At 38.4% G+C, this 13,149-nt stretch overlaps 1 protein-coding gene across 4 annotated transcripts in view; it reads left to right on the forward strand.

The window, feature by feature from the left end:
* The window catches only part of syt14 (synaptotagmin 14), a 164,096-nt gene that overhangs the window by 64,276 nt on the left and 86,671 nt on the right, over window positions 1-13,149 (forward strand). For 3 of the 4 annotated variants that reach the window (XM_033025588.1, XM_033025589.1, XM_033025590.1), the window contains exons 1-2: window positions 5,369-5,501; window positions 6,218-7,487. In XM_033025588.1, coding sequence (XP_032881479.1) covers window positions 6,320-7,487 — 1,168 coding nt within the window. In that variant the 5' untranslated portion in view covers window positions 5,369-5,501; window positions 6,218-6,319. Of the gene's footprint in view, window positions 1-5,336; window positions 5,502-6,217; window positions 7,488-13,149 lie in introns of those variants that run through there. The other variant, XM_033025591.1, reaches the window with a different exon arrangement.

A 13,149-nucleotide genomic window follows, 5' to 3' on the forward strand; every position in this document is an offset into this window, starting at 1 on the left:
ATCATTAACTTGTCATGGATTAGTAACTTTTATCCACAAGCACAGACTCCCACCATCTCAACTATACTTCCCTCCACTCTTTTACCAATATGCATTCCATTCTCCCATTTCCTCTGTTGTACCTATTCTGACGGTGACTTTCCATATGGATGCCATTGAGATTTTTTTCTTTTCTTTAAGCGTGTGCTTTCTCCCTTACCGTAGTTGACTGAGCCCTCAACAATGTTTCGCCTATTTTTGCACTTCAGCTCCTCCTGATCTTTTATCAGACAAATAGGATTCACCCTCGATTGCACCACCCTCTGAATTACATAGATAATCCTTCACTCTTCTTCTGCTATGTTAAATGGGATTCTACTATCAGACACATCTCCCTTTCCCTTCACTTTCAGTTTGAAAGAATTGTTCCCTTGGCAACCCCATGGTCTACTCTTCCATCACCAATCATTCGCATTGCATGGTACTTTCAAGAGATGCCACACTTGCTGTTCTTCCTCGTTCCTTCCCATCATCCAGGGATACAAATAGTTCTTCTAAGTGAACCAGCAATGTGCTTGCATGTCTTTCAATCTAATAATTTGAAAGTGATATCCTCAACATTGCTGAAAGCAAACGTAGATTGAGTGCCTCTTTGCGAACACCTTCACTTGGTCTGCAGCTTCCACTTGTTCGTACTGTACTTTAATTTTCCATCTCACTCTCACACTTAGCTATCTGTATCCAGCCTCTAACACATGTTCCATTGAAGCCCAACAAAAGCTTGAAGAGCAGATTATCATCTTCCATCTAGGCACATCACAGTTTTCTAGACTCAATCATGAATCCAGTAATTTAAGGCAACTCACTTTTACCGTTTATATCCAAATTGGTCAATTCTGTTGCGTGTAATCTTTTCTCTTTCCAGAGATGTTGCTTGACCTGCTAGGTATTTCCAGAATTTAGCTTATACCTGTAGTTTCAAGTTTCAGTTCAGGCTTGCATTTGACTTGCCCCTTTGTCTGTTTTCTCTTTCTAATCACTCTCTAAAATGGGTGTCCCTGGCCTCCTTTTGTCAGAGATATTCCCTTTGTCCTATCTAAAGGTCCTGTCCCACTTGGGCGACCTAATCCGCGAGTCCAGAAGAGTGCCTTTGACCTTCAAGCTAGAGGGCACTCTCCTGGAAAGCCTCGAGCTGGATGGACCGGCCGCGTTGAAAGCGCGAGGTGGATCGACTGAACAGCGAGCTGCATCTACCGACCGCGCACACACGCACACACACACACACAAACACATCGCGAGGGTGGGTGCCAGGGAAAGCGGAGGAGCGCTGTCTGCGCGATGAAAAGGAAGGTAAACGGCTGCCACAGAGTCCTTTAGAGAGCTCGGAAGGGGAGAGAAGGAGTGGAGACACTTTTACAAAGTATAATAAAGTTTAGTGGGCATTTTACCTACCGGTAGGTCTTCCTAGGTCGTGAAACTCCAATGAGCCAATCAAAATGCCTGGTCAACAAAGGAGATGGCCTACAGTTGCCCTCGACTGCCTGTAACTAAGAAGCGACCCCACTCCACTGCACTACGAGTGAAAAAGAACCATGCCGACCAAATTTTACTCGCGGAAAATGTTTCAATATCCTGAAAAAGTTTCCGCGACCTAGCTGAGGCCGCGAGTAGGCGGGAACCTCCCTCGAGCATGAAGGAGAGTTCCAGCCACCTCATACGACCTCCTAGGACCTCGTGTCGACCATGCTGCGAGTTTGAGTCCAGGGCAAACTCTTCTAAACTCGCAACTTAGGTCGCCCAAGTGGGACAGGCCCTTAACTTTCCCTCACTTTCCCAGTTCTGATGAAAGGTTGTCAATCTGAAATTTTAACTCTGTTTTTCTTTCCATAGACGCCGCCTGCCCTGTCCAAATGTTCTGTTTTTATTTTAGGTTTCCGGCACCCACAGCTTTTGACTTTCATGGCTGAGTTGGTTAGAAACTCTATCTAGGTCACTGTGCTAAAAGGTCAGCATAGTGGCCACTCTATGTTACATTCCACTTCTGAAATTTCAATTAATTGATTTCAGTGGATTTTGACAATTTACAGTTAGTTCTGGCGATCATGCGAACATTTTGAACAAAGTAACTTTAAGCAAATTGCTAACATAATTGGTCAATTGGTAAAAATATGATTTCTTACGTCTTCAATAGGACAAAGGACATTTATTGTCACATACACCAATTGATGCAGTGAAATTTGAGTTACCATGCAGCACACAAATAAGATAAACACAACACTATAGAATTTAACATTAAACATAAAACATCCCCCCAAAACGGAATCAACGTTACCCACTGTGAGGGAAGGCAACAAAGTTCAGTCCTCTCCTCTTGTTCACCCGTGGTCGGGGCCTATTGAGGCCTCCGCAGTCGATGCAACAGCGGGCGGCCCGATGTTTCAGGCTAACTAGTTTGGGGTATACAGTTGAAAATGTTTACTTATCTGAGTGTAATTTCTTTCACTAGCTCTCATCTGTTCTACCTAGTTATTGATCCATTTTTTAATCATGATTTAAAAATAATTTATACTTGGTGCTTTATATTGCTTATTTTAAACTTTCCACATGAGAACTATTTATTTATTTATATATTTTATTATTTATTTCGAACAGAATAAAAGAATAAAAAGCAAATGTGAAACCATACAAAAAACAAAACAAAAATATTTATAAAGTGTCATAAACAATATCTATAAATAAATGAAATCATATGTGTCCAAAAAGGAGCAGGAAGAAGCCAAAGCTTATTAATTCCCACCCCTTATTCAACTACTTGTAATTATCTTATACAAATTTAGCAGCTATATGTACACCATATGTACACCAGCCACTATATGTACACCAAGTTATTTACATTTGAACACTAATCAAATATTTACAAAGCCATAAAAAAAGAAAAAAAGAAAAAGAAAATAAGAAACTATTCTTTTCTGATTAGTTGAGAAGCCTTACTGTTTCACATCTAGCTTACAAATGCCACATACCCATTGTAGAATGCACCACACTGAATCAGGTGTAGGATTAGAACTTGCAATAACCTGCAATAAATGTGGCCGTTTGCATTATGCAGATTGCCATGTCCTTCACTGGTGATTACAAAATCTAGTCCATCAACTGTGCTGTGCAGAAGTACTGAGTTTGTTGGATGCACCATTCTTTAATGTATAATTGAGTATTGAAATTCTACCTCCTTCATTGCAAACATGCTGTGACATTTCTGATAGCATTTCTCTTTCAGCCTGCATCAACAGAAACATTTAATGACGTGAATAAAGCCTGTCATTCATATCCCTCCCGTTTGTGGAATTTTGTGATGAGTGAAGCTTCATTTTTTGTTTGCATATAAATGGTCTTCATGCTCCTAAGTAAATTATGGTGTAGAGCATTTTTGAAAGTCACTTTACATTTCATTCTTTGAACTGATATAGGTGACAAATCTCTTCAGCCCACAAGCAACTGTGTGGGCTATAAACATAGCTTCTTTGGTCCACTGTGACTAGCTCACCATCATGCCCATCAATACTAATCCCACGTGCTTGCAATAATTCCATATCTGTCTATGCCCTACTCATTGTCTTACATAACAATTGCATTACGAATGTATAACCTGTTTTATATCAGCTCTGATTTTCTTTTCAATTGAAAATAGAAAAGCAAATTGGCATATTTTCCTCGTATCTGAGGTTTTAGCACCTTTCCAAGTACAGATAAAAGACTTGGGGACCTTGCTAGAAGATTGGTTTTGGCCGAGAAAGCCTAACTGCTGTCTAGAAAACCAAATGTTCAGATTGCTTACGTGGAATACCATATAACCATATAACCATACAACAATTACAGCACGGAAACAGGCCATCTCGACCCCTCTAGTCCGTGCCGAACACATAATCTCCCCTAGTCCCATATACCTGCGCTCAGACCATAACCCTCCATTCCTTTCCCATCCATATAACTATCCAATTTATTTTTAAATGATAAAAACGAACCTGCCTCCACCACCTTCACTGGAAGCTCATTCCACACAGCTACCACTCTCTGAGTAAAGAAGTTCCCCCTCATGTTACCCCTAAACTTCAGTCCCTTAATTCTCAAGTCATGTCCCCTTGTTTGAATCTTCCCTACTCTCAGTGGGAAAAGCTTTTCCACGTCAACTCTGTCTATCCCTCTCATCATTTTAAAAACCTCTATCAAGTCCCCCCTTAACCTTCTGCGCTCCAAAGAATAAAGCCCTAACTTGTTCAACCTTTCTCTGTAACTTAGTTGCTGAAACCCAGGCAACATTCTAGTAAATCTCCTCTGTACTCTCTCTATTTTGTTGACATCCTTCCTATAATTAGGCGACCAAAATTGTACACCATACTCCAGAATTGGCCTCACCAATGCCTTGTACAATTTTAACATTACATCCCAACTTCTATACTCAATGCTCTGATTTATAAAGGCCAGCACACCAAAAGCTTTCTTTACCACCCTATCTACATGAGATTCCACTTTCATGGAACTGTGCACAGTTATTCCCAGATCCCTCTGTTCACCTACATTCTTCAATTCCCTACCATTTACCATGTACGTCCTATTTTGATTTGTCCTGCCAAGATGTAGCACCTCACACTTATCAGCATTAAACTCCATCTGCCATCTTTCAGCCCACTCTTCCAACTGGCATAAATCTCTCTGTAGACTTTGAAACTCTCCTTCATTACCCGCAACCCCACCTATCTTAGTATCATCTGCATACTTACTAATCCAATTTACCACACCATCGTCCAGATCATTGATGTACATGACAAACAACAGTGGACCCAACACAGATCCCTGTGGCACCCCACTCGTCACTGGCCTCCAACCTGACAAACAACCATCCACCATTACTCTCTGGCATCTCCCATTCAGCCACTGTTGAATCCATCTTGCTACTCCACCATTAATACCCAACCATTGAACCTTCTTAACCAACCTTCCATGAGGAACCTTGTCAAAGGCCTTACTGAAGTCCATATACACAACATCCACTGCTTTACCCTCATCAATTTCCCGAGTAACATCTTCAAAAAATTCAAGAAGATACTTACCACTGAAGGTAGAATCTGAAGCAGCAGCCCAAAACAATATCAAACACACTGCATATTCCTACCATTTAGGCTTGATTCTCAGCTTAAAACAGTACCATTTCAGGAGTAAACCCTTTCTTTAAAAAAAATTTAAATTTTGGTTAGAATGCTGCCACTGAGCCATGACTGACATTGTTTTATGACAAATGATATTTGTTGCGGTGCACATAAGGGCACATAGATATTATTTTAATGCCTTTTGTTTTTCAGTATCTCCTGAGGCGGTTGGCTTCCTTTCAGCTGTTGGGGTGATTATTATTCTCATGATCCTTCTCTTTCTATACATCAACAAAAGACTATACTTTGAGAATATAGGAGAGTTTCCATGCCTTGATGCAGAATACAGGGCCAACAAAGATTTACCAGACAACACACGTAAGTGCTTTTTCTGAAAGTGGATAATAGTTCATTGTGCTCATAAATAATATAGTATGTGTTAAATAATCTCTTATTCAACTCAATAATTAAAGAACATTGTTGGGAATAGAGTAATCATCTAATTGCTATTGAATGAAAATGTCATGAATGTTTTTCACAAAGATTTTGGCAACGTTGAGGTAATTTTCAATCCATTCTATTAGAATTCATTCTTTGAATTTAATTCAGCATGACTTTGATTTCATCACAATTATCGACCAGCAATCCTTCATGATATCCAAAAGAATACACACTAGACTTCAGAATTGACCGTTATTTCTTCTCTTTTTCTTTGTAGATTACCACATTTTAGCATAATGCCAGGGATAGATTCCCAAATGTTCAACAATTTTCAAAGATTGGGAAGCAGGATAGGGTTGAATCCTCCCAACTTTGGTGCATCAGTAGATATAAAATAATGAGTTTTCTTCAGATACGGATTGGCCACCAAAATACCTTGGTCATATCACAAAGAAAGAAAATTACACTAAGGTGCTTGAAGCACTTCAAAATGGGTATACAGGCTGTCTGCAAAACACGTTTTTTTAGACTAGTTTTCTATGCCACAAATGAATATGCCACATAATGATTTTAGGCTAATTGTTTAAAATGTGCACATATATTTATTGGATGTACATGTCATAATTAAACACTATGCATTTATTTACTAACAGAGGTAAGCTGAAAAGGATGACCAATTTGGCAACGTTAACCATTACATGATGCATCTGAATGTTTTTTTTCTTTATTGGGGTTAAAAAAAACTGCTTGAATAAATGTCGTTTTTCAAGAGTTTTCAACAAAGCCTGACTTTGCCATCAGTGTCTGCTTTAGTTGAGCAACTTAACAGTGCTGTAGATGACCTGAGTGATGCAGTTGGGCAGGCTGGGCATAGTGTGGCTGACTCAGTCACAGAGCAGGTAACACACATGTTAAGTGGCTTACGAACAGAAGAAGTATCTCCTGAAGTATGTGATGATACAGCATCTTCAATGAGCAGTTCAGAAGTCAAAGCAACGGACCTGTCTACCGAAGAAAATATAGAAACAAGAAGGAACACAACAAAGAGTGAACTCTACATTAATTCAGGAGAGTTGCAAGATAGTCCAAGGTTTGACGAATCAGAAGTTAAAAACGGAAAAAGCCACAGGCAGTTACTACACCAGTCTTCAGTTAGTTGTTTGGCAGATAATAATTTTGCAAATAAAGAAGATGAAAATGCACTGGTTTGTGAACCAGTGGAACAGATTGTCTCTCCACAATACGCAGATATTTCAGATTCTATCGTGGGACAGAACGATATGTACCAACACAAAATATCAAAAACGGATTTTATAGAATCTGAGACATTAAAGGAATCATTCAAGAAAGATATTTACTCTATTCCTGATTGCAATGGTGCTGCACAAATAACTGAGTCTCAAATAATAGATAGAAAGTCCAAAGCATCTGAATGTATGTTAACAAGGGAACATTTTAAGATTAGCAATGATATTGTAGATCGGTCTATAAGTTACAAAGGGAACAGTTCAACCAAGTCAAGCAAGTATAATGTTAAAGCCTCAGATTATAAAGTGGACAACAATGAACCTTTGGACAAACAGAAAGAGCAGGTATGTGGAAAAGGTGAAGGAAATATGGGAGTTGGCAGACAAACTGATCAAAGTATCATGGAAGATCAAAAGAAAGACAATAAAAAGATAAAGCTAAACTGTCAGCTTTCAGAAGCTCAAAAGAGATTGGACATTCATAAACCAGATCTGTCAGAAAAAGGCTCTAAAAAGCACAAAGAGAACCTTTCAAACAGTAAAAAATCTAGCACTGTTCCGAAAAATGACCTTCAAACTCAAAAAGAACATAAAGGAGGAAAAGAAGTACACACCATAATATCAGAAAAAATTAAAAAGATCAAGAAAGAAAAAAAACAGAAAACTTCAGACAAAGGTGAGGAGCATTTTTCCAACTTATCTTCAATATACCTTCAGCCTGATCTACTCTGCTCTCTCATCAAAACTATAAAAAGACATTGGAAGATTGTTTGGAACTATGGCAGCATATCTGAGTTCTCTACTTCACTTTTTTCTATTCTTCAAAAATAACTTTAATAAGGGCATTCTCTTCATATCTCTCTCCATTATCTTGATATTTTACATGGCTTCTTTGAAAAAATATGCATGCAGTTACAAATACCTATATCTAAAATATTATGTAGGCTAGATTGACACAAGGCCATGTATAATTTGGTAAGATTTCCTGAAGAACTTAAAAAAATCATAGAAATAGCTCACCAGTAAAATCAGTATTGAGATTTAAAAAATGCTAGTTGTACTCCTCAATTTATACATACTTATTAATTTTAGGTGAAGGTGCTTTATTAAATATAAATCAGAGCCCAGACTTTGCAATTGTGTTGGTTGTGAAACCATTATCATTCATGCTATTGTCCTGAAATTGGCAGCATCTTCTGGCATTTGCACATTTGGGGAGAAATATAGGAATCCAGATGCTGTTTCACTAATTCCCACAGTGTGTTTTGTAACTTCCAGTTAGGCAATCAGCATTGAAATAATGACTTCATGCAAAGTTCAGCTTTCTGCAGTATCCTTGCTGTAAAAATCACAAAAATACTTTGTTCAGTGAAATGTAACTGAGATTTTAACAATAGACTACGCTATAGTTACTGGGGCAAAATCTCTAACATTGAGAAAACTAATCTAAAACTGGTTTTGTATAAGTGGTAACTAATTTGCTAAGATGAACCGCTTAAAATCTCCTTATACAGTGCCACTTCATAATCGCAAGGGTGTCAGCGAATCATTTTAATACTCCTATTATAATACCCACATGTGTGTATAATACCCACAAGTGAAACTAACATTTTTGTAATTTTGAACCTCTTATATTTATATGGTACATACACAAGTAGTTTGAACATATTTTCCCATTTTTTCCATTTAATCTCTATTGCTGTATCCCACATTTACAATTTGTAGAACAGATCCCAATGCTGGAGTACTGATCATTTCCCAAAATCTATTACTCCCTCCTTCTTATTGTTTTGTCAGAGAGACTTTCACAAACACAGGTTGTTACATTTTGCTGAGAATAATACTGCTCCCCATGAATCTGGGATAAAGTGCGCACTAACTTGAAGGATATGATAATACTAGCTCCAAAGGCCAAAGCCATTTATATAGCGAGGTGCATTACATCAAGGTTGTACTGAATTTTAAAATATTTTTATTAGTTTTTAGAAGTTTATGAATTTGCTACAGATATTGTATTCTATCCATTTGTCCAAGTTTAATTTTGTCTTACTTAAATTATTCTAAAAGTATGAAGCTTAGAACTGTAATGCTCTCCATTTACTGACAGTCAGAATTCGTAAATCTAATTTTGCAGTTCAGCCAGCTTAAGGACATCACAGATGTTAGACACGAGGAATCTGTTACAAAAGACCACATAGCAACTTTTAACAGCATAAAAGGAGCGCATTCAGCACATCAAGTCCATATCCTTCCCAGCAGAACAACTCCATCAGTCCCACTTTCTTCTTGTAGCCCTGCAATTTATTCACACTCACATGCCGTTTACCTAAAACTAAGGGGTAAGTTTATATACATCACGCAGTACACTTGCTTTGGGATGGTATAAATCTATACATAGCATGCAAATTCCATAGCTGAGATAGTAACCCAGATTAGGATCAAACCTACTGTAGGTCCTGAAGCCGTGAGGAAGCAGCAGCAGGTACTGCACCAACATGCTCCATTAATTGCAAAAGACAAAATCTATATCATAAAAAAATTGTAGTAGTTTACTTTCATGTGAATAGGAAAAGTTCAAAGGGATATGGGTCAAATGCGGGCAAATGGGACTAACGTGGATAGGCTTCTAGGATGAGTTGGGCCATAATGCCAGTTTCCATGCTGTATGCATCTATGACTCTATCAATTGCTAGTGCTTTTCATTATCCACTGATCACATGTAGCTGAATGTTTGCATTTTTCAGGAAGTTTGGATTGAAGTCTCGGTTTTATTCAATACACTTTGCCTATTAAGTTGATTAAATGTCCGTTATGCATTAAAAACGTCAGATGGGTTGCAGCTTATTATTACAAAATATTACAAAATTACAAAAAATTCCAAAATTGCTACTCAGGCTATGCAGCACCTATAAAACATATTGAATGTGTTGTGATTGGAAAGTGTATAATGTTAGATGTGAGATCTTCCAATGGCACTTAATACGTTGGTCTATGATACAGACGTACATTCTTAGACGATATAACACTATTTTAGTTATTATTCAAATTGTTATTGTTTTATTAGAGTAACATTCCACAATTTCTTCCTGGTTGATTGTGTAAAACACTCTTAGTAATTATTGGCAGTTCTGCCTCTGAAATTTGCTTCCATTGTTAATATTAATAATGTAACGTCTGTAACTTCAATATGGCTAAACAAGAACTGTAGACATCAATTCCCAAGATAGCATTTGCCTTCATCAGATAAATCGTAACAGATAAATCTGATATTGTGCAGTAGTGATAACATTAGTCATAATTTTGTTTTTGCATCATTGTTACAAATTGGCACATCCTTCCAGCATATCCCTGCAATTACAGGTTAAAGATTGTGTAATGTAACGCTTTGGAAGTTTTTCTAACATATACTTGCTGGACAATGAGTAGCAATGTGCTTTTTATGTAAAATATAAATGTTGTATGATAATGCATTCATTTTGCCTAGAAAATAAAACAGTAAAACAATAAATCAGGTTGAAAAAAACACACATGTAGTGGTACCTACTGGTGCCTGTGGGCAGTCGAACCCTGCGGTTGGCTACCTCGGACACGTGACCGCGGGGAGGGGTTTGTTTTGTGCGTTTTTCTGGGCAAGCCCATTCATTCTGTTCACCACCTTGTGGTAGTAGCCCTGTATTTAGCTGTCTCAAGATTATCGTTGTTTTCACCTTACTTTCGTAATAAAGTTCTTTGGAAATCAACCTGCCGTCTCGACTTGCTAAACACCAAGCAATATAAATTATGTAATGGAACATAGTTGCCAGTACAAATTTGATACCTTAAGAAATAAATCAAATGGTTGAATTTTCTGGTACTGTTTGAGTTCTTTATTTATAGCAGGTGGCTAACAAAATTGGCAGCTATTGTACCTATCTTTATTTATTTTGATCAACATTGCTTACGGATGGTAGGTAGTTAAGCAACTCAGTGAAGTGAGATGGGTGTTTTGTGGCTCTAAGTATTTTAATATGCAATTAATATCTGATGTAATGTATGCAAGACTTATGATTATGTAGATTTACACACTTATTTTTCTCCTGAGTTTCTGACTCCATGGACCTGAAAAGCAGGAGGGGTCATATATATACACATCAGGATAGTTTGTGGGTACCTTTGATCTTTCTTCAAGCTTGAACCTAATTTTCCTGTATCGCACCACCAGTCTACCGTCATACTCATTCTCAGTGACCTAAAATTAGATTTTAGGCGTAATATTTAATTTTCATCTGGAGAAGCATCATAGTTTTCTCTTCCATTTTCTTCTAGATTTTTCCCTTAATATTTTATTCCTTTTATTTTCCTCAAAGTTGTTCTTCAGTCTTTTCTAAAAGTGAGGTCAAATGTCATATGATACAATTTTACCATAAATATATATTTACCTTTTAATAAACACTCAGGGAAGTCATACTCTCCTGTTGAGCCCCAATGCCAGCGGGAGTTAGAGGAACAGATATGCAGACAGCTTACTGAAAAATGCAAAAGCAACAAGATTGTTGTAGTAGGTACACAAAATTGCTGGGGAAACTCAGCGGGTGCAGCAGCATCTATGGAGCGAAGGAAATAGGCGACGTTTCGGGCCGAAACCCTTCTTCAGACTAAAATTGGAGCAGCATCTCATAGATGCTGCTGCACCCGCTGAGTTTCCCCAGCAATTTTGTGTACCTTCGATATTCCAGCATCTGCAGTTCCCTTTTGAACAAGATTGTTGTAGTATGCAGGTTTAACATCCCCAATATTGACTGGGAGTTACCTAGTATAAAAGGCTTAGATGGAGCAGAATTTGTTAGGTGTATCCAAGAGGACTTCCTAAAGCAGTCCAATGCATGGAAGGACCATACTGGACCTGGTACTGAGTAATGAGCATGGCCAGGTGACTGGCGACTGATGTTTCAGCGGAAGAGCATGGGAAGAGCGGGGATAGTGATTACAACTCCATAAGATTTAAAAATGTTTTGAAAAGGGATGACCCTGGACCTTCGGGAAGGTACTAAATTGGAGTAAGTCACATTACAAGGTTATGAGGCAGGTGCTAGGGAAAGTAAATTGGGAGCAATTGTTGTTGTTGGATAGTCTGACATGTGGGATTTGTTTTAAGGCCAGTTGATTAAAATTCAGGAACGGTATGTAAAAGGGAAGGAGGAGAGATAAGGATGGTAAGGTAAAGGAGACCTTGGATGACCAATGTGGTAGTAAACTTGGTCAAAAAGGAAAAGGAAGTGTATGTAAGGTTCAAGAAGATAAAATCAGACAGAGCCTTTGGGGAATATAAAGCAAGGAGGAAATAACTCAAGCGGCTGATTAAAAGCACCAAAAGGTGCCACAAAATGGCTTTGACGAATCGGATTAAAGAAAATCTCACTGCTTTTTATACATACATGAAAAATAAGAGGGGCGGTATGGTGGCGCAGCGGTAGAGTTGATGCCTTACAGTGCTTGCAGCGCCAGAGATCCATGTTCGATCCTGACTATGGGAGCTGTCTGTACGGAGTTTGTACATTCTCCCCATGACTCCAAAGACGTACAGGTTTGTAGGTTAATTGGCTTGGTATAAGTGTAAATTGTCCCTATGTGTAGGATAGTGTCAATGTGCGGGGATCGCTGGTCGGTGCTGATCCGTTTGGCCAAAGGGCCTGTTTCCGTGCTATATCTCTAAAAAAAGAGGGAAACCAGGAAGGTAGGGCCAGTCAAGGATAAATATAAGATTTGTGCTTGGAGTCAGTATGTAGATGAGCTACGAAATGAGTACTTTGTGTCTGTATTCTCAAAGGAGATAAGTGTGGAGATTATTAATATGCAAGAGCAGTTTGAGATCAAGAAGGAGATTGTGTTTGGGCTGTTGAGGACATTAAGGTGGATAAATAGCCTGGGCCTGATGGGATCCATCCTAGGTTACTAAGAGAAACAAGAGAGGAAATTGCAGGCGCCTTTGCCATTTAACATAAGAGTCAACAAATCATGATGCAGCTCTTTTAGGCTTTGGTTAGGCCATATTTGGTGTATTGTCTGCAATTCTGTTCACCCCTTTACAGGAATGATGTAGTAGGATGCAGCGGAGGCTTACCAGAATGCTTCCTAGATTAAGGGGTATTAGCTACAATGAGAGGTTAGACAAACTTGAATTGTTTTCTGTAGAATGCCAGAGGTTGAGGGGAGACAAGGTAGCAGAATAGAAGATTATGTGAGGCATAGATACGAAAGACAGTCAGACCCTTTATCCTAGGGTGGAAATGTCAAAGACTGGTGAGCATTGCTTTAAAGTGAGAGGGGCTATGTTTAAAGGAGATGTGCGGGACTTTTTT

Source organism: Amblyraja radiata, chromosome 8 (genome assembly GCF_010909765.2).
Source record: "Amblyraja radiata isolate CabotCenter1 chromosome 8, sAmbRad1.1.pri, whole genome shotgun sequence".
In the NCBI taxonomy this organism is placed as follows: domain Eukaryota; kingdom Metazoa; phylum Chordata; class Chondrichthyes; order Rajiformes; family Rajidae; genus Amblyraja; species Amblyraja radiata.